Source organism: Ictidomys tridecemlineatus, chromosome X, assembly GCF_052094955.1.
Source record: "Ictidomys tridecemlineatus isolate mIctTri1 chromosome X, mIctTri1.hap1, whole genome shotgun sequence".
In the NCBI taxonomy this organism is placed as follows: Eukaryota; Metazoa; Chordata; class Mammalia; order Rodentia; family Sciuridae; genus Ictidomys; species Ictidomys tridecemlineatus.
In genome coordinates, this window is record NC_135493.1 from 29,441,221 (window position 1) to 29,463,949 (window position 22,729).

At 39.1% G+C, this 22,729-nt stretch overlaps 1 protein-coding gene across 1 annotated transcript in view; it reads right to left on the reverse strand.

Moving 5' to 3' along the window:
* The window catches only part of LOC144371695 (uncharacterized), a 49,368-nt gene that overhangs the window by 24,375 nt on the left and 2,264 nt on the right, over window positions 1-22,729 (reverse strand). The window contains exon 2 of the mRNA XM_078034317.1: window positions 15,729-15,809. Coding sequence (XP_077890443.1) covers window positions 15,729-15,809 — 81 coding nt within the window. The remainder of the gene's footprint in view (window positions 1-15,728; window positions 15,810-22,729) is intronic.

The window sequence follows — 22,729 nt, forward strand, 5'->3', positions numbered from 1 at the left end:
GAAGGTGTGAGCTACCCATGCAGGTAAAGAATCAGAATCTGTCGGGGTACTTGCTGAAGGCAGACAGAATACAGAATGGGTAGTAGAAGATAGTGTTTATAAATATCAATTATGGCCATGTGACCAGACACAGAAATGAGTATTGTAATTGTCATGGGTATTTTTTCCTATTTTGTTAAGAACATGATTGTGAATATATATATATACATGTGTTAAGTGGATATGTTTGTTTCCTCTTATTCCTTTATCATATAACATAATATTGATTAACTTACTATCAGTAAAGTGATATCAAATAGACATTATGGTATTTAATGCATTAGTTATACTATTTAAGAGTAAGGCATCATTTAAGTTTTGCCTCCTATTTTGGGGAATGAATTAGTATATTTTTGGTTGTACGAAGGACAGTTATATCATGTTAAGTAGACTTATGACCTTGCTTTTTGATTTGTTTGTTTTTGCTACTAGGGATTGAATGAACCCAAGGGTTCTCAATCACTGAGGTACATTGCCAGTCCTCTTTATTTTTTATGTAGAATTAAATTTTTTAAAAAAGTTGCTTAGGTCCTTGCTAAATTGCTGAGACTGGCTTCAGATATGCAATCCTCCCACCTCAGCCTCCTGAGTTCCTGGGATTACAGGTGTGTGCCAACATAACTGACACTTAATAGAATATTAAGTAGGATTTTTTAAAATCAGTTTGGGCTGGATACAGTGACCCATACCTGTAATCCCAGAAAATGGGGAGGCTAAAGTAGGAGGACTGCTTATTATTGTTAAATTAACAAAGGGTAGGGCTGGGGATGTGGCTCAAGCAGTAGCGCGCTTGCCTGGCATGCGTGTGTCCCGGGTTCAATCCTCAGCACCAAATACAAACAAAAGATGTTGTGTCTGCCAATAACTAAAAAATAAATATTATAAAATTCTCTCTCTCTCTCTTTAAAAATAAATAAATTAACAAAGGGTGCACTTGTACTGGTTAATCTGGATTGTCAACTTGATTGTATTGAGATGCATAAGATTAAGCTATGGGCTGGGGATGTGGCTCCGGCTGGGGATGTGGCTCAAGCCGTAGTGCGCTCGCCTGGCATGCATGCGGCCTGGGTTCGATCCTCAGCACCACATACAAACAAAGATGTTGTGTCCGCCGAGAACTAAAAAAATAAATATTAAAATTCTCTCTCTCTCTCTCTCTCTCTCCCTCTCCCTCTCTCACTCTCTCTTTAAAAAAAAAAAAAAAGATTAAGCAACTATTGAGTGTGTCCATGGTTCCAGAAATGATTGGCATGTGGGAAGGCAAACTGAGGGGCAAGACCTGCCCTGAATATGGATGGCACAGTTTAATAGGCTAGAGGCCTGGATGGAACAAAAGGTGGGAGAAGGAGGAAGTCAACAAAGATATGATCTGGATTCCTCTCAATTGCTGCTGTGATCACTCAAGGACATTGACCTTCACTCTTCCAAAGCACACTCTGACCCATGATTCCCCAGGGAGTTTCCAGGCCTTCAATCCCAGACTGAGGCTGCCTTATCAGTCCTTCTTCTGAGGCTCCAGCTTCATGGACTGAGCAGTTACTTGTTCTTTGGCCCTCCATTCTGTATATAAACACAATGGAATCATCTGGCTTCTGATCTTGTGAGCCAATCTAATAAATACCTTTTTACAACATATATACATATATATGTGTGTGTGTATATATATATATATATATATATATATATATATATATATATATCTTGTTGTTTCTGACCCTTTAGAGAACACTAATACATACTTCCTGTTAGATGTCTCAAAACTTTCTCAAATTGAACATATTGGAAAGCAAACTCTTGTAGGGCGCGGTGGTGCACACCTGTAATTCCAGTGGCTCGAGAGGCTGAGGCAGGAGTTCAAAGCTAGCCTCAGCAAAAGTGAGGTGTGAAGCAACTCAGTGAGACCCTGTCTCTAAATAAAATACAAAATAGGGCTGGGGATGTGGCACAGTGGTCGAGTGCCCCTGAGTTCAATCCTCAGTACCAAAAAAAGAAAAGAAAGCAAACAAGCAAACTCTTTCTCTTCTCCCCAAAACTAAACCCAAACCCATAATCTGGTCCTCTTGCAGTGTTCCTTAACTCAGTAAGTGGCACCATTTTTTATTTCTGAAACATTAAACACAGGGGTGCTCTACTAATGATATACATCCTCAACCCTTTTTATTTTATTTTATTTTGGTGGTACAGGGAATTGAACCCAGAACATTGTGTCTGTGAGGCAAGTACTATACCAACTGAGCTATATCCCCAGCCCTTCACATTTGTATTTTGAGACAAGGTCTCACTAAATTGCTTAGGGCCTCACTAAGTTGCTGAAGCTAGCCTTGAAATTGTGATCCTCCTGCCTAAATTGAATTTCTGGGGTTTTGTTGTATACCACTGCACCTAGATTTCCTGGTATTTCTAATAGACTTTGTTTTATATGTCTCTAAGTCATGTTGTTGTATGCATAAAAGTTTACAACATGTTTTTGATGGCATATTATGCTTTTTATTTATCTTTTTTCATATAACTTTTGGCTCTGAATTATATTTTTGTCCGATTCAAACATTACTTCTTTTGCTAGCATTTGTATAATTCAAAGTTTTACTGTTTCTTTGCTCACCACTATTTCTCAAGTTCCATGTTTCTTCTTTCAGATTTTTTTTTTTTTTTTTTTTGGTACCAGGGATTGAACCCAGAGGCGCTCCACCTCTGAGCCACATCTCTGGCCCTATGTATGTATGTATGTATGTATGTATTTAGAGATAAGGCTCTGAGTTGCTTAGGGCCTTGCTAAATTGCTGAGGCTGGCTTTGAACTCATGATCCTCCTGCTTCAGCCTCCAGAGCCCCTAGGATTGCAAGCATGTGCAACCATGCCTGTCTCCAGATTCATTTTTTATTTTGCAGTAATAAATACTTGAGCAGTTACTAGAGGTCCTGAATATGTGTGAAATGTGTTGTGAATCTGTCTGAAAATTAGAATTGGGAAATCAGTTCCTCCCATCATCTCATTTCTTCACCCCAGTGCCTTTTCCCCATGCAGGGTCAACTGTTCTACTTATTAGTTTTGTCCTTCTCTTTTGTGCTGTAGATTTTCTCTACATATTTCTGGAAATCCTTTGTTGACTGTGCCTATTAGTGAAGAAGGGACAAATTGATGAGCAAACATAACTTGCCTAGTTCCCTCTGCAGTTCTGTCAGCCTGTGTTCCTGGACTGGCCTGTCTGCTCAGGGAGAGAGCTTTGTGTAAGTGGATTGAATGTGTTGACCTGTGAGACTTCACTTTAAAGTGGGTGGATACAGAGGAGACAGAAAAGCCAGTCCCTTCCCTCCCTGCAAGTTGCCCAAATAACTACTGTGGCAGTGCTAGGACTTCAGTATATTTCTCTTCTGGTCAAAATTGTGTCTATTTTTTCCCCTACATTTTCTGCTATATCCAGATTTTATTGAAGTTTGTTATTTTTTTCCCTAGGATCATACACTCATAGCAAACTTTGGAAAGGAAATATTTTACTTTCTTTAGTGTGAAATTCTAGAATAAGTTGGGGGAATGTGGGGCAGGGCAGTCACAGAGGCACCCAAGTGGCCTTTCTTTTCTGAATGCAATTCTTTAATGATCTACAGGGGTCCCTTGATCTTTGCACTTATTCATTCTGAGATCTGATTTTCTCTGGATTTGTTCCAGTGATTTGTTCTTGTAGGTTTTGGACTGAAATCCTCCTCCTCTCTTATCAATATAATTCCATCTGATTTCTATCCTCGAGGTATTCTTTATACTTTCTGGGTGGCTGATGGTACACTTTCCTTACATGATACCATTCTTGTTCATTTTGCTTTTCTGATATTTTAAGGGATTTGTGGGGATAGGATGGGAACAAAGTTACAAGTGTTTATACTGCCATCTTAATCTAATCTGACAAAGTAATTTTCTTATTTCTTTTTTTTTTAAAAAGAGAGAGTGAGAGAGGAGAGAGAGAGACAGAGAGAGAATTTTTTTAATATTTATTTTTTAGTTCTTGGCAGACACAACATCTTTGTTGGTATGTGGTGCTGAGGATCGAACCCGGGCCGCACCCATGCCAGGCGAGCGCGCTACCGCTTGAGCCACATCCCCAGCCCAAATTTTCTTATTTCTATTTGCCTGTGTCAAGGACACTGGCCAGGGCTCACGAAGGAGGAAAGTGATTTGAGGTCAAGGGTATAGCATTTGGGTAGAACACTTGCCTAGCATGCACAAGGCCCTGGATTCCATCCCCAGCACCCTCCCTTACTCCAAAAAAAAAAAAGAAAGAAAGAAAGAAAGAAAGAGAGCAAAGGGGAAATCCAATGTCACCTGATTATAGGACTTCTGATAAAGGACTCTTCTTACTTAGAAATCTAGTATCTGTGTATCAGTGCTTCTGAGAGCCAAATCTGCAGTTAGAACATAAGGCCCCTTGGGGCAAATTAGAAAAGTACATGACCCTCAGAGCAGAAACTTTGCAAAACATAAAAACATAGTTCCCCCATCTCTGAATTAGAGCTAAAGGCTTGGTTGACCAGCAGAGTATAGGCTAAATTTCATTCCCCTACAAACACCCCTTGTGTAGGGCTGAGAGTGTTGCCGAAAACTCAGTCCTCGTTCCTAATGCCAATGCAGTAATGAGGACATGGATTTGAGAAAAAAGAAAAAGAAGGTGTATTGCTTTGCCAGCAAAAGAGAAACACGGGGCTTCTGCCCATTGGCAGGAACAGGAGGATTTTATAGAGGTGATTCAGAAAAAAAAAAATAAGCTTAGGGAGAAGACATCAGGAAGGAGAAGATCAGGGAAAAGAAGTATAGGGAAAAGAAGATCAAGGGGGAAAAGTAGATCAGGGGAGGAGAAGTTTAGGGGAAAGAAGACTGGGAAAAAGAAAAAAACCACAAGGGATATAGTCAAAACATCAATGAATCACTGTTACAAGAGGGCAGACTGCAGCTCAGAGAGACTTTGCTAAAGTACAAAGTAGGCCTCCTATGATCACAACCTTTGCTGCCCACCATTCACACACAAAAAGAGAGGCCACTGACCTCGCTAAGCCCTTGCAGAGCAGCCTAAGACCATCCTTCCAACAATCAGGGAAATTGGGTTTTAAGGACTAGACCCACAGTACACAGTGGCACATGCCTATAATCCCAGTGTCTCAGGAGGCTGAGGCAGCAGGATTGCAAGTTTGAGGCCAGCCTCAAGAACTTAGTGAGACCCTGTCTCAAACTAAAAAATAAAAATAGCTGGGGATATAGCTCAGTAGTAAATAACTCCAGGGATTAATCTCCAGTACATAAAAAAGAAACTAATTAATTAAAAATTAGGGCCTTGGGGCTGGGGTTGTGGCTCAGTAATATAGAGTGCTTGCCTGGCATGTATGAGGCACTGGGTTCAATTCTCAGCACCAGATGTAAATAAATAAATAAATAAATAAATAAATAAATAAATAAATAAATAAATAATTTCATCAACAACTAAAAAAATATTTTAAAAAATTAGGGCCTTCTCACTCAGGCTTCTAATAGAGTCACTCTGTGCAACAATAAGAGAGTTCTTTTTTTTTTTTTTTTTACTTTGTTGATTGGTTGGTTGGTACTAGGGATTGAACCCAGGGGCACTTAAATACTGAGCCACAACCACAGCCCTTTTTTTTTTTGTATTTTATTTAGAGAAAACTCGCTGAGTTGCTTAGGGCCTTGTTAAATTACTGAGGCTGACTTTGAACTTGCAATCCTCCTGTCTCAGCCTCCTGAGCTGCCTAGATTACAGGCTTGCACCACCACGCCTGGCTGAACAGCGTTCTTTAATGCAAATGACACCAACATCCCTCAGCAATCATCAACCTCCACTAGGCCTCTCCAGGAATTATCTTTAATAACCAGAGACAAGGCCTCTATCCACCTTGCAAGAATACAACCTTACACATGCCCACCCCAATTTATCCCAGTGGCCCATCTGGGCCATTCACCAAAAGACAAATGCTTGTCTTATTTATACTTTTAAAGCAAAAAAATGGGATTATTCAATAGACATTGGGCTGTAACTTGTTTTAGTTCCCAATTAACACACCAAGACACATTTTACATAAAATTCTGTTACTTTCCTGGCCTCCAGGGCCTTACACATGCTAGGCAAACACTAAGTTATACCCCCCCCCCAGCACATTTTATTTTTATTTTGAGACAATGTCTCACTAAATTGCAGAGGCTAGCCTCACACTTGCTATCTTTCTGCCTTAGCTTCTAGAGTAGCTGGGATTATGTGTATGTGCCACTATACATAGCTACATTTTCTTTCCTTTTTTAAAATGTTTCCTTTTCCTTGGTTTAATCATTGTTTCTCCTTTCTATTTACTTAGAAAAGAAAAACTTTGTTTTTTTTTGGTACCAAGGATTAAATTCAGGAATGCTTAACAGGTGAGCCACATTCCCAGCCCTTTTTTATATTTTATTAGAGACAGTTGCTCAGGACCTCACTAAATTGCTGTGGCTGGCTTTGAACTCAGGATCCTCCTGCCTCAGCCTCTGGAATTGCTGGGATTATAGGCGTGCACCACCACACCTGGCTATTTAGATTTTTATGATCCTCTTTAAAGTCATGTACAATTACACACAGCAGTCCTATTTGTACCTATGGCTAAATCTTCCCAAACTATCCAATATATTTGGTACCAGGGATTGAACCCAAGGGTGTTTAACCACTGAACCACATCCCCAGCCCTTTTTTATTTTTTTATTTAGAGACAGGGTCTCATTAAGTCCTTAGGACTGGCTTTGAATTCATGATCCTCTTGCCTCAGCCTCCAGAGTTGCTAGGATTACAGGACTGCACCATCACAGTTGGCTCAATATGTTTTTTTTTTTTTTGAGAGAGAGAGAGAGAATTTTTTAATATTTATTTTTTAGTTCTCGGCGGACACAACATCTTTGTTTGTATGTGGTGCTGAGGATCGAACCCGGGCCGCATGCATGCCAGGCGAGCACGCTACCGCTTGAGCCACATCCCCAGCCCTCAATATGGTTTTATATGCAGTTAAAGTAATAGATAATCTGAAAGTTCCTTTTTTTTTCTCAGAGCCCTCTGTCCTCCTACTCTCATCTCCTAAGTCAGTTCTTCTCCCATGCTTCCTCTTTCTTGGTTTACTCTCTAGTTTTAGTGGAACATGCCCTCTAGTTACTTCCTGAGAGTGTATGCATAGGAGAAAAAAATTTAAAGTTTTTTTTCTTTTTTCTCACATTTTTATTGGCACATACTGATAAGATTTTTTTGTTACATATTCATATATGTACACAACACATAATATATAACATAATTTGGCCAATATCACTCCCCAGCACTTGGGAGGAAAAAAAATGAGCACTGTGTGTCTGAAAATGTATTTGTTTAACCCTAATAATCAGTTGATAGGTTAACTGAATATAGAATCATATGTTGTAAATTACGTTTACTACAAATTTTGAAGGCATTGTTTTTCAGTGTTACTGATTTCTTTTTTTTTTTCTTCGTACTGGGGATTGAACTCAGGGAGCACTTGTTCACTGAGCCACATCCCCAGCCCTATTTTGTATTTTATTTAGAGACAGGGTCTCACTGAGTTGCTTAGACAGGGTCTCCTCTCCATTGCTGAGGCTAGCTTTGAACTCACAATCCTCCTTCCTCAACCTCCTGAGCCACTGGGATGATAGGCATGTGCCACCACACCCAGCTCCTGATTTCCTTTGAGAAGGCCAATGTCATTCCTAGTCCTGATTCCTTATATGGAACCTTTTATTTTTTTTCCACCCCTGGAAGCTTTTAAGGTCTTTCCTTTAACTCTAGTATCCTGAAATTTCACATTGGTATGTCTTTATGCAGGCCTTTTCTCACTCACGTTTCATGTTTTACAAATAAAACAGTTTCTTATTTCTCTGACTAAGCTTATTGGAATAGAAGCACAGTGGGTTTTTATTTCAGTCTGTTCCCTTCACTGCCTATTTTCTCCAAGTTCCCCCTTTTTTTTTTGGTGGGGGGGAAATGGGGTAGCCTCTGGCTTTCATGCTGAAATTTCCCTTGAATTGGCTGAAGTCCTTGGTGATTAGTTTATTTTTAAAATAAGGCACCAAATACCTGACTGGAAATTCTGTGTACCTGTGAGAGGGGATGGGCTTGGTTGTACAATGAGTGGATGGCAGGAATGTTTTGTTGGCTATTAGGGATTGAACCCAAGGACACTTCGTGCTGAACTACATCCCCTGTGCTTTTATTTATTTATTTTTTTAATTTAAAGCTAGGGTCTCCCTAAGTTGCATAGGGTCTCACTAAGTTTCTGAGGCTGGCTTTGAACTTGCAATCCTCCTGCCTCAGCCTCTCGAATCACTGGGATTACAGTTGCTAGTGCTTTTACTGGTGTTAGCTACTCTCATTCAGCTTCCTGTCAGCTTTCCATCTTCACAAGTTGTGCTTTCAGGAAAGATTTTTCTCCTAGTTTCATGGAAGTTATCTGTCAATCAATCAGTAGGTGTTTAGCATGTGAGAGGACCTGGATTCAAACTACAGCACCAAAAACAAATGCCACTGATTATTCCATTAAAAACTCTAAGTACAATGGGAATAGAAAAATATTTTCTAGCCAGACACAGTGGGTACACATTTGTAATTCCCACTGACTCAGAAGGCTGAGGCAAGAGGATCTGAGTTCAAAGCCAGCCTCAGCAAGTTAGTGAGGCCCTAGGCAACACAGTGAGACCCTGTCTCAAAATAAAATATAAAAAGGACTTTTGGGATGTGGCTCACTGGTTAAGTACCACTGGATTCAATTCCTGGTACCAATGACAAAATAAAGAAAAATACTTTCTAAACATAATAAAGGGTATCAAGAGGCCATCTCCAAGGATTGTAATAATGTCATTTCTCCTGAAATTCAGAAATAAGGCACAGATAGATGTCCACTATAGTGTTATGAAGGTTCTGAAATATAATAAGACAAAGAAATGAAATACACTATGTAAGTTTAAAAGAAAAAAATGCAATTATTTGCAGATGATATGATTATATGCATTCAGAATCTAAGAAATGCAACTCCAAAACATTAAAACTAAGTCTATGTTGTGGATATCTGTTGTTTGTATTTACTCAGCATTCCTTCCTCTCTGCTTCTAGCAATAGCTCTCTTCTTCCTTTGATTTTTCTGCCCCTACTTCACTGTCCTTCTGATATAGTCCTGATGGAACAGGCAATCAATTTCCCCTACTCTTCAGGGCAAAGCACCTAACCTGCAATGGATATATATATATCATAATATGAAACCTTGCTGGACCCAGTGGCAGTTTCAAAAGGTAGGCATGAGAACCAGACAGGAGACATAAGACTTTCCTTGGAATTATCCAAAGCAGAGGTAGAGAAGTAGTGTTTCTCTCTCTCTCTCTCTCTCTCTCTCTCTCTCTCTCTCTCTCTCTCTCTCTCTCTCTCTCTCTGGAACTGTAAGGATGTAACCTCAGAGAAGTTAGAAGCCTTGTTGTGTCTCCACCAAATAGAAGATTCTTAGAGAATGAGGCAACACAAGAGAGAAGTTGAGATGAAAGAAGAGATGGAAAACCTAGAGAGTATTTGAGTCCCTGGATCCAGTTGCATCTGCAATCTGTCCTGACCTTCCCAATTACATAAATCAGTCAACTGCATTTTCCTGTTAAATTTATTCAACTTGGGTTTCTGTCACTTGCAAAAAAGCGTTGTAACAGAAGCTGGATGTCAGATAAATATACAGATTCCCATAGCTTTCATTTTTTTTTTCTTTTTTGAGGTATCTTTTGAAGTATTATAAAATAGCCCCTCTCTTTTTGTTTCATTTTCCAGCTTTTTATTTTTTAATTTTTAATATTTTTTAGTTGTTGATGGACCTTTATGTTATTTATTTGTATGTGGTGTTGAGAATCCAACCCAGTGTCTCACACATGCTAGGCAAGCACTCTACCACTGAGCCACAACCCCAGCCCTCATTTTCCAGCTTTATTATAAAATTTTTCAATCATTCCGAAAACATCAAAGTGAACATCAGTATACCCAATACCCTTTTACTGTTATCATTCTATTATTATATTCCAATAAATTTCTTTTTCTAGTATAACAGAAACAAAACCAGAAATATTATATCCCATTCACAACAATGATATGTGAAACACCAACGGCACAAATAAAGTCGCAACAAAATTCTCCTTCTAGACAAAGGAGTGGAAAGGAGCAACCTAGCAACACAGAATTCTAATTTTAATTGATCTACCGAACCCAAGTACCAAGGAAATCATTCACCAATGCCTGCAATGGCCTAGTGGGGAGCCTAGATTTTCACTCTTGGCAGTCTCTAATGAGACTACCCTTTGTGTTCCCCCAACCCTAGACTTTCACCCTTGGCAATCCATAATGAGACTCCCATTTGTGTTCCCCCAACCCCTCAGTGGAGACCACTTAGTGAGCCTGATGCCCCTCCCCCTCCTGGAGTGGTGTCAGAGAACTTTCATTACTTCCGCCCCCACCCCACAGTAACAGAGTCCTCCCCTCCTCAGTAATGCCAGTTTAGGAACTGTGCCAGTCAGCACAGAACAACCTTGGCTTACTAGTCGACTTGCCATAGACTCTGGGAAGTATATTGCTATTAAATCTTTTTGAGTTTTTATTTTATGCTTTTGTTGCCAAGCTGCGAGCCAACTGGTTATTCCCCTGCGAGGATTGGTCAGGCCTGCTGTCAATCATCTAAAAGTCTGTTAACTGGTCGACTTTGGTGGGCGGGACTAGAACAAAGGGCTTTAGGTATTAGCTTCTTGTTGGAAGGTCTCTTCAAACCTCTGGTTTAATTGAAGGGATCGGACGTTAGATGGAACAAAACAACAAATTCCTGCGGTGAGAGTGAGCCAAATCACCTTTCTGAGATTGTGAAATGTGGGGAGGGTTATCATTTAGAAACTTCCTGAAGGTAGGCCTGGTTTTGGGCCACAAAACTAAGGGAAGCCGTGTTATTCTCATGTTCTCTTTGTTGTACTAAATTTCATTGTTCCCAAATATTTAGAAGAGGTATGTTAAAAAAATATTGGCATTACTCACCTGTGATGTGAAGGGAAAAGCATATTAGAATCGATTGTAATTACATATGGTGGGAACTACCCAGTAAAGTGATCACAGAAGGCCCCTTAACCAATGGTACTGTGACTTGAAGAGTTTGGCATAAAACAAATTTAGAGACCTGGTTCAGCTTTCATATGAGATGATATTTTAGATAACCTGGATAAATAGCTGGAGGACACTTTGAGGGAAGTCAATTTGTTTGTTTGGTATTTTGGGCATTCAAACCAGTGGGGGCTCAAGCCATTGTAATTTGAAATATCATTTCAGGCTTCTGACTTAGATGTTAGTCTCAACAATGTATTTTCTTTCCCTGATTAGCTTCAAATGGAAGTTGAAAAATATAGGAATAGTGCTGGGGGTGGTGGTGTCCGCCTTTAATCCCAACGGCTCAGGAAACTAAGGGCATAGCAGACTAAGGCAGGAGGATCCTGTGTTCAAGGCCCCAGCCTCAGTAATTTAGCGAGGCCCCTAAGTAACTCATTCAGACTCTGTCTCTAAATAAAATGTAAAAAGGGCTGGGGATCTGGCTCAGTGGTTAAGCGCCCCTGTGTATGTACAATCCCCAGTGGGTTAAAAAAAAAAAAAAACACGCCGGTTGCGGTGGTGCAAGCTTCCAACAGCTCAGTAGGCTGAGCCTGGAGGATCCTGAGGCTCTGGAGAGGCGCTTAGCAAATCAGTAAGACCCTGAATCTAAATAAAATAAAATGTAAAAAGGGATGGGGTTGTCGCTCAGGGAGTCAGCGTCCCTAGGTACAATCCCCAGTACTAAAAACAAACAAACAAAAAACCACCGGTTATGGTGCACGCTCCCAACGGCTCCGGAGGCTGAGGCTGGAGGATCCTGAGTACAAAGCCAACCTTAGCAACTGGGGAGGCGCTTATCAACTCAGCGAGAGACCCTGTCTCTAAATAAAATGTAAAAAGGGCTGGGGATATGGCTCAGTGGTTAAGCGTGCCAGGGCTCAATCCACAGTACTAAACAAACAAAAAACAAAAACAAAACAAAACAAAAAACCGCCAGTTGCTGTGGCACAAGCTCCTAACGGCTCAGTGAGGCTGAGGCAGGCGGATCGTGAGTTCCAGCCAGCCTTAGCAACAGGGAGGCGCTTAGCAACGATGAGAATGTAAAAAAGGGCTGGGGATGTGGCTCAGTGGTTGAGTGCCCCTGAGTTCAATCCCTGGCACCAAAACAAACATGGCAGTATAACTAGAAGGGGTAAAAGAGAGGAGTGTGATTAGCAATCAGTTGGTTCAGAAATTAGTCAATGAATCTATAAAACCATTTAGATATGTGGGAGAGGATTGCTCCAAAAGTGAATTCTCTGTTTTCTAACATAGCCCTAAAAGATAGAAGATGTCTCATTCATCTGAATCAGGAGAAATGAATGAGGATCGAGCACCCTCAGAAGGCAATGGTGAGTAAATTGGCTAGTAAAGCTTAGAGTTAAATGTGAATAATTGTTGACAATAGGTTTAGGAAGCATAAGTAAATTATAAAGAAATTATACCTAAGAAGATCAAGCACAGTGAAACAAACATAGCAAGCTGGAAGTAAATTTCTCCAGAAAAATTTGGCATGAGGCAATGGTGGTCAAGAGGGCACTTCTTGTTTTATAATGAGTTATTCTTGTTTTACAATGAGAATGAAGTCATGTAACATTTTGGCAAACTCAAGTTTGATAAAATTTAGTGTTGCTAAGGGTGTGGAGCAATAAACATTCATTCAGAAGATGAGATTACATATTGGGACAATATTTCCAACAGGTGTCATGGCAGTCAAAATTTTAAATATATATTTCCCTCAAACAAATTCTACTATTTTGAATATATGCTCAGAAATACTTTTGTACATGCACATAGATAGATGTTGCAGGATACTCATTGCAGCATGTTTATAGTCAAAGAATATTGGAAATAACCAAATATCCCCCAATAGAGGAATGGTAAAATAAAATGTGGTATATCTTTACTATGAAATAATATGCAGCCCTTAAAAAGAATGAGATTGATCTCTATACACTGTTGTGGAAATATCTTCAATTTTTATTAAGTGAAAAAAGCAAATGATATAGCTATATATATAGTAATGATACCATTTTTGTCTAAAAATATCAAAGCTTCCTGTTTGTGTATGAATACATGTGTATACACACATATATATGCACATGTATATAAATGCCATAGATGGTGAAGGAAATGCACCAAATTTAACAGGGAAAGGACACTTATGCTTTTTATCCTATATTCTACTATATTGCTTTTTTTTTTTGTAGTGGGGATTGAACCCAGGGTGCTTAACCACTGAGCCACATCCACAGCCCTTTTTATATTTTATTTTGAGACAGGGTCTCATTAAGTTGGTAGGGCCTCACTAAGCTGCTGAGGCTGACCCCAAACTTGTGATGCTACTGCCTTAGCCTCCTGAGTCACTGAGATTACAGGTGTCCACCACCATGTCTAGCTTTGATTTTTTTTTCTTACAAGAAGAATGTTTATGCATCATTTGTACAAGTAAACAAAAGTGAAAGGTATGTACTATGTAGGAAGTATATACTATGTAGCACTTTCCAAACACAATTAAAAGGGAAAGTCAGTTCAGCAAAAGTAAAGGGGAAAAGAAACAATAAAATGCAATAGACTTTTTTAAAGTGATAATTTTTTTAAAAAATGATTGGATAGGGCTGGGGATGTGTGGCTCAAGCGGTAGCTCACTCGCCTGGCTTGCGTGCGGCCCGGGTTCGATCCTCAGCACCACATACAAACAAAGATGTTGTGTCGGCCAAAAACTAAAAAAAAATAAATAAATAAATATTAAAATTCTCTCTCTCTCTCTCTAAAAAAAAGTGATTGGATAGGATACATACACACACACACACACACACACACATATAGTATATTATGCTCTCCTTAGAAATAATAAGGTAGATATATATATACTAATAAGGACAGATATTTGTGATAAAATATTAAGGAAGGAATACATAAATAAAGTCATAGAACAGTTCATATAGTGTGAACTCTTTTTAGGGGTGCCAGAGATTGAATCAAGGATCTCACACATGCTATGTACACATACACCAGCCCCCACACCTTTTTGACAATTCTGGGGATTAGACCCAGGGGCACTTTATCACTGAACTATACACACAACCATTTTTAAAAAAATTTGAGATAGGGGCTGGGATGTGGCTCAAGCGGTAGCACGCTTGCTTGTCATGTGTGCGGCCCGGGTTCGATCCTCAGCACCACATACAAAGATGTTGTGTCCGCTGAAAACTAAAAAATATTAAAAATTCTCCCTCCCTCCCTCTCTCTCTCTCTCTCTCTCTCTCTCTCTCTCTCTTAAAAAAAATTGAGATAGAGTCTTACTAAGTTGCCCAGGCTGACCTTGACCTTGAGATCCTCTTGCCTCAGTGGCTGGCATCATAGACATGCACCACAGCTCCAGATTATAAAAATGTCTTTGATCAGCAAACCAGTAATTGAGGATTATTTTTGAAGAATGGGTTTAGTTTGGGAGCCAGAAGTGAGAGGAGAAGAGATGATACTTTACTTTGTACTCAAAAGTTTGTTGAGATCTGGACATTGCTAAATGTACATATATTCATAGTATTCCCTTCCCTGTTAGAAGCCCTTTAGTGATTACTTAGGACCTACTGGATAGAACACAAACTCGAGGATGGCATTTGTTCGGAACCCCACCTGCCTCTGTCTTCATCTCCCACTATTTGTACAGACCTACTGCACATCAGTCACCCAGGATGGTAATGTTTATGTATACCTAAATGGTACATGATCTTTCTCATGCATTTATGTCTTTGCATACACTATTTTCCTTTTGATATATTTCCAGATATCACCATCTTGATGCTACAAATTAATTTTGGATTTATATGATATGATTAATATACATATTACAACAACCCCCATTATGTGGACCATAGAAAGTCCATTCTTCACCAGGTTGGGGAATATGCCCCTCCTCCCTGAGTAATTTTAGGGAATGTACAAAACAATCTTTTAAGAATTTTTTTTAGGGGCTGGGGATGTGGCTCAAGCGGTAGCGCGCTCGCCTGGCATGCGTGCGGCCCGGGTTCGATCCTCAGCACCACATACCAACAAAGATGTTGTGTCCGCCAACTAAAAATAAATAAATATTAAAATAAAAAAAATTAAAAAAAAAAGAATTTTTTTTAGTTGTAGATGAACACAATACTTTTATTTATTCATTTACATATGGTGCTAAGGAGTAAACCCAGTGCTTCACACATGGCAGGCAAGCGCTCTACCACTGAGCCACAACCCCAGCCCCTATAAGACAATTTTTGTGTGTGTGTGTGTTGCTGGGGATTGAACCCAGGGCCTTTTGCATTCAGGGATACAAGACAATCTTAAATGTTCCAAAAATCAGCACTAGTTGTCATTTGCTTTCTCTGTCAGATATTTTCTCCAACCATCAACATATTCTAGCCATCAACAGGTTGCAACTTGCTTTGAAAATCTTTAAGTAATTTTAATACATATAAAAGAATATGTATTGTGTATAATTTATTAAGAATAATCAAATGATAGGGCTGGGGTTATTGCTCAGTGGTAGAGTGCTCACCTAGCATGTGCGAGGCCCTGGGTTTGATCCTCAGCACCATATAAGGTATATCCTCAGCATCATGAAAGGTATTGTGTTCACCTAAAATTAAAAATATACATATATATTTAAAAAGCTATAAAATTATATTTCTATTGTGATTTGCTTTTTTTCATATAACATTTGTTCTGAACTTATAGCTTATAGCTACATTCCATTTATCTTTCAATGCTGCATAGTATTTCTTTGTATGATTATCAACGAATATTATCTTGCCATCCTTTGATGTCTATATTATTGATAGTAGAGATTAGGAATAGAAATTCTTAATATGTTTTAGTTTTCTTTCTCCTTTGTGCCACACACAACTAAACATTTTCCTACTTAGTATATTCAAGTGCAAAGATCAGCAATTTTCTTTCCTGTAAAGGACTAGATAGAAATATTTTTGGCTCTGAGGGATATATTTGATCTCCATTAAAACTCTGAACTTGGGGCTGGGATTGTGACTCAGCGGTAGAGCACTCGCCTAGCACAGGTGGGACCCGGGTTCGATCCTCAGCACCAAATAAAAATAAAGGCATTGTGTTGTGTCCATCTACACCTAAAAAATAAATATTTTTTTTAAAAAAAACCTCTGAACTCTGTTGTTTTAGCACAAAAGCAACCACAGAAAATATGTACATGAGGGGGTTGGGGATATAGTTCAGTTGGTAGAGTGCTTGCCTTGTATGCACAAAGCCCTGCTTTCAATCCCCAGCACCACAAAAAAAAAAAAAAAGAAAATATGTACATGAATGAATATGGCAGTATTCCAATAAAACTTTACACAAACAGGCTGGGATTGGTCCATGGGCTATAGTTTCCCCACTGTGGTCTAGTTCATGTAAATTCGTATAGTATTGTCCAGTATTATGGTCATATTATCATCCTTGTCTTAATTTCCCATGTTTCAGCACCTCTTCCCTTTTGTGGGTCTCAGCAATTTCTTTTTTTTTCTTTCATTTTTATTGTTTGTAGTTGTAGATGGGCAGAATACCTTTATTTTATTTATTTTTATGTGGTGCTAAGGATTGACCCCTGTGCCTCAGGCATGCTAGGCAAATGCTTTGCCACTGAGCTACAGCCCTAGCTGGGGTCTCAGCTATTTCTATGGCTGAGCCCAACCTTAAGTCTATTTCTTAAACCAGTATGGCTCAAGGCAGGAAGTATTATCAATAGCCACAGCTCCAACAGCAAATATGGTATGAGTAATATTTGGTACTAAGAGGCCTAGGAATTGATGTACAAGATTTGAGACTTGGATGCTTTCTTTTTTAAAAAAAAAAATTTGTAGTTGTGTATAGTCAGCATGCCTTTATTTTATTTGTTTATTTTTATGTGATGATAAGGATGAAACCCAAAGCCTCAACATATGCTAGGCAAGCACTCTGTCACTAAGTTACAGCCCCAGCCCTTGGATGCTTTCTTTTTTTGGGGGGTGGGGGGAGGGTACCAGTGATTGAATGTAAGGGCACTCCATCACTGAGCCACATCCCCAGCCCCATTCTGTATTTTATTTAGAGACAGGGTTTCACTGAGTTGCTTAGCGCTTTGCTTTTGCTGAGACTGGCTTTGAACCCGCAATCTGGCTGGATGCTTTCTTTATTTTCCTCTTTAGCGTTCCAGAGTCTGGTCTCCTTACAATTTCCTGAATATGACTCTTTTACCCTTAGGATTTAAATGCACTCCCTGTCTTCCTTCTTTGTGCTCTGGGCTCCATTTCACTTCCCTAGCCTTCTAATTCCTGCCCACCCTCCAGGCTTTAAATTGAATTTCTTTTTCTGGAAGTAATTCTTAACTCCCTTCCCTTCCCCTTTTCTGCCCCACCCTCTCTACTAGGCTGGGCCAGGTGTCCTCCTTTATGTTCCCATAGTAGCCTTTATTACTCTGTCTTGTAATTGTCTGCCTCACCCACTAAGCTAATTGAGAACTGTTGAGGTCAAGGGTTGTCTCTGTATGCTCAGCGACTGGATCATAACGGGTCTTCAGGCAAGGTTTGTTCAGTGTTTGCCTGGATTTAGCCAGGAGAAGGAGCTGCTTTCTATGTCCTGTGAAGATCAGCCACGGAATGGACTGATACTCTAGAAACTGATACTCCAAAATGCTCCTCTATCCTGAAATGTTCATTGCCTGCTACTTTGTCCTGCCTTCTAGATGATGGCCTGAACTTCATCTAAGCTTGGTTTCCTTTTGGGCCTTGTGATTTGGCTCATCTCAATAAAGGATTTACTTTATTCCTCATTTTTGTTCTCCTGGTGAGTGGGGCTCTGAATGCCTTTTCCTAACTTTCTGCCACTTAAGACTGTTATATGACATGTCTTATTAAATTGTAAGCTATGAAAGGCACTATATTTGAAGTTAGTGAATAACTGGATTTAAGACTATACATTGCTTTGTGACTTTGGTAAATAATTTGTGTGTCCTTTGCTGAACCTGTTTCCCATCTGTAAAATGGGGATGATACTTCACCTTATCTCATGTGTTACTATGAGGATAAAATAAAATTGTATGTGAAAGTGCTATGAAAAACTAACATCAACTACCAATGGAATTTTGTATTGGTTCAGTATTTCTCATGGCATCTAACACCATGCCTTGCTGAGAGTACTTGCTCAATACATTTTTGTTGAATGACTAAATGAATTGGCAAGAGAAATAATGCTGTTTGTAGGAATAAAGGGCATTTAACAGAATCAGAAAAAATAGATAACTTGGTAATGGAAACTTCCATATGGTGAGTGGTAATTCAGAAGGTGGGCATTTATCAGAGAGCTCTAAACCTATATTCCTAATGTCTATTCTTTGCTTTACTTATGAAAAATATGTAAAATTTACTTTAATATAATTTTGGCAGTTGAGATAAGCTGTCAGACTTGACTAGACCTTTAAGTGTGTACTCATTACAGAGCAGGCTTGGCACTAGGCAGTAATACTGTGAGGTTAGCAAAATGGACTCTCAGAAATCCTTCCTTCCTTGTAGGTAATCTTACTTTTCTCCACTCCCCATTGCAGCCCCTTCTACTAAGGTTTACTTTCAGGCACTTAGGACTGTTTTTCTAAGGGGGTCTCACAAAATTGCCAAAGATGACCTTGAAATTCCAACCCTCCTATGTCAGCCTTCTGATTAGCAGGGATTATAGGCGTGAAGGCTGTCCAAATATTTAGAACTTTATTAACCAAGAGGCATTCACCTTAGAGGGAAGAACTAGGTCCCTTGGCTAATTTAAATTTGAGAAAGATTCCTAGAGAGGGAGACATTGTTTTACCAAAGGGGTAAATAAGTAATTGTGAAATTTTAGGCATTAAATTATGAAGTTTTAGGTGTGAAAGGGTTTATCGGCCCCACCAGGTTTTGCTTATTTCACCTGCAGCTTTGTTCTTTCAACCTTGGAGGCACATGGAATCACGTGGCATTCTTAATACTGATAATTGAGGCCCTACACATAAGAGATTCTGGTTGAATTGGATAGGTTTGAACCTGGACATTCATGGTTTTTTTTAATACTCCCCAGGTGATTCTATTGTGTAGTCAGAGTTGGGAACTACTGATTTAAACCTAAATTGGCCTTCCTTTTGAGAAAAAGAAAGACCTTAATGCAATTAGAAGATCAAACATTAAAGCAGGTTTCGGGGAGGGGGACTGAAAGTCCTTGATAAAGTGTACAAAAGGTTAAAAATAGGCCCTGCAACTCCATAATAAGTGTTCGGTAGCACCAAAGTGAGAAGTAATCTGTGGCTGATCTGGTTCCCCACTCCCAGACCCCTGGGGAAAATGGCCTTTCCCTAATTTTTAGTTTTTAAATCTGCTTTCCAGATGGTTCAGAGGTATAATAACAGTTAAAATCTCTGAGCTAAGGGTCTAAGTACTCAAATGGTTGATGTACCAAGTGAGTCTTCAGTTGATGCAGTAATTTTCCATAGACAATAAAATATTTTATTAAATATGAGTTCTGTGTTATGTTTACATTTTATTTAGTACCATAGGTTCAGTATTTGTTCCTTTTTATAAAGCAACCTGAGGATAGAAAAATGATGATTGACTTCCTCAGCCATCTCATAACAGTCCACTGCTGTTGGTAGCACATAACAAACCCTTATTTTGATATACTATCTCAGTACAGCTTGGTTACCATCTGTATTTCCAGGCTTTAAAGATGGTCCTTCAGAAAAATTGATAGCGAAACACCAACTACCTTTTACCCAGCAGTTCTTTTTATCTTGACACATTAAGTAACTGGGGATTGAGCCCAATGAATCCAGGGGCATTTTACATTAAGCTACTTACACACCCAGGCCTTTAAAACATATTTTAAATTTTTTTTAAAGAGAGAATTTTTATGAGAGAGAGAGAGAGAGAGAGAGAGAGAGAGAGAGAGAGAGAGAGAATTTTAATATTTTATTTTTTAGTTCTCGGCAGACACAACATCTTTGTTGGTATGTGGTGCTGAGGATTGAACCCAGGCCGCACGCATGCCAGGCGAGCGTGCTACCGCTTGAGCCACATCCCCAGCCCCCATATTTTTAAAATTTTGAGACAGGGTCTTGCTAAGTTGCTGAGGCTGGCCTTGAACTTGCTAACTCCCTGCCTCAGCCTTAGATTTGCTGAGATTACAGCATGTGCCACAGTGCCTGGCTGTCTCCCATTTTTAAGGAAAATCCCACTCACTGGATAACAAGCCTTCCAGGAATGTCTGTCTGTTTTAAAACCTGCCATGAGAAGTTTAGAGAAGAACTAAAACCTAACACCCTGGGGGAATCCCTGTGATCAAAAGAGGAAAACATTTTGTACTCTGCCTTTTTTAGGGAGGTGCTTATAGAAATGGACATTAGGAAAACCAGTCCTCATTTGCATTCTTTCTTTATTCAGATATTTACCTTTATAAATAGGTTGGTTAAAAGAGAGTCAATAATAACTATGCCTCATCTGGCCACATTGTAAAGTTTAATTAATATTTTTGAGGTATGAGTTGAAATCACAAGATGAAAAGATTCTATATATGGAATATGTATTAAGTGTCCAATCTGCTTTACTCTGATAATGACTATAATTGTATGGTGTTCTATATTATACATCTTGATTATTTGTGGGTTCATGAAGTTAAACCTTGAAAAATATATTTGAATTTGAGTGTTGAGAATGCATTTAAGTCTATTTGGCAAATGTTTGGGTATACTGCATATATGCTTATGTGTTTGCTGGCCCCAAGCAGTTACTCTTGATGTAAAAGGTGTTTTCACAAAACAACATGGGAAGTTATCTTTTTAAATTGGTTTGAAGATATAAGAACAAAAGTAAGTTCTGGTCCTCACACATCATGTATCTAAGTTGTTTTGTGCCACAAAATGTGATTGTTAAATAAAAATCATCAAAATTACATAACTCATAAATATGTGAGAGTTGATCTGAAATGAAATAAAGTGAGCTTGTAAAATGTCAAAAGGAATATAATTATTAATCATTTGAGAAAAAGAGAAACAGTTATTCTTTCCACAAAATTCTCCTAAGGATATTTCATGGAGAACTTAAATAGTAGTTTACACTACTAGGTTGTTGAAAGTGAGCTATAACTCAAGAGCCAAAAGGATCCAGGCTTTTCAAATGAAGATGTAACTCAGAAGACTGAAAGGGCTTTGATAATCATTTGAGTTTGGGAGCTATTATTACTAGAATATGTTGAATATTAACAAGACTCAGCTATCCTTTAGGTCAATATAAAAGCTTATCTTTGTATGGCAAACACAACTTTCTCTCATCTTTGTCCATTCCCTTTCAATTGCACCAATACTCATAAATTTAAAAATAGCACTTCCATATGCCCTTCTAAGGAATATAACTACATGATTTAGAAAAACCTTGTGCAGTAGGTCCTGAAAATTAGACAGTTAATCCTCCTTTGTAGAGACACAGCATTATTTCTTTCTCATTCAATAAAGTATTTAGTAAGTTTTTACCCTGCATTTACACAGTTGTTTAGCATTGTGTGAAATGTAAGACACAGCAAAGGGAGGCTTAATGTTTTAGGTCATCTTTCCTGGCCTTAAGAGTTTACCATCTCATTTTGGGCAGCAAGAACAACATGGTATATTCAAAACAAAAGTGCTTCCATATGTCCTCTTTCTGGCCTTTCTCTCTTCTTCCTGGGCCTAAGTTCCTTCAGAGCCTTCCTCTCAGCAGGCTGTCACAAACAACACAAAGGTAAGGGCTGATAATCCCCAAGGTAGTAACTTTCCAGGAAGATTTGCATTTAAACCAGGACTTTTCAAGACAAAAACATAATAATAATAAATAAAAAAGGTGAGTCTGTTTAAACAAAGTTGGAAAGGTGATTTATTTGCAGTATTCAGATTTCCCTGTCACATGTTATACCATGTAAGCTGCTTTTGGTCTACCACAAGCCTATCACTTCCCTTACAAAAGCCCCACTTGCTTGTCTCCCTGTTGTCTACCTCTGCCTACCAGGTAGACTCCAAAGTTCTTGGCTTAGTGGGCCAGGTACCTTGCAACCTCTCATCTTCCTCATTTCCAAAGAGACATCCTGATTTTTAGCCTCCCTGCTCTTTCCATGTACCCATAAATAGGCCAAGCCCTTTCACAATTCATTGCTCTGCCCACATTTTCATTGTCCATAGTGCATCCTCTCCCCTTGTTGTCCTTTTTTTTTTTTTTTTGGGGACAATTCCCATTTTGAGACTCAGCATAAACATCAGCTGGATGAAACCCTGACTATTCCAGATTTCCTCCAAACTTCGTTTCCCACAGCACATTGTACTTTTGTACAATGTTGTGGAAACTAGTTTGGAGACTATCTTCCTCCACTGGCCTCGCAGAGGCAGGGTCCTGGCATAGCATCTGGCATATAAAGCCTTTGGATATGTGCTTATTCAATGTTTCTGCAGCTAGAATGATCAACAGGTTAGCAAAATTTACTTTTGACATTATGTTCTCTCCCTCTGAGGATGCCCTAGGATTAAGTAGAAAC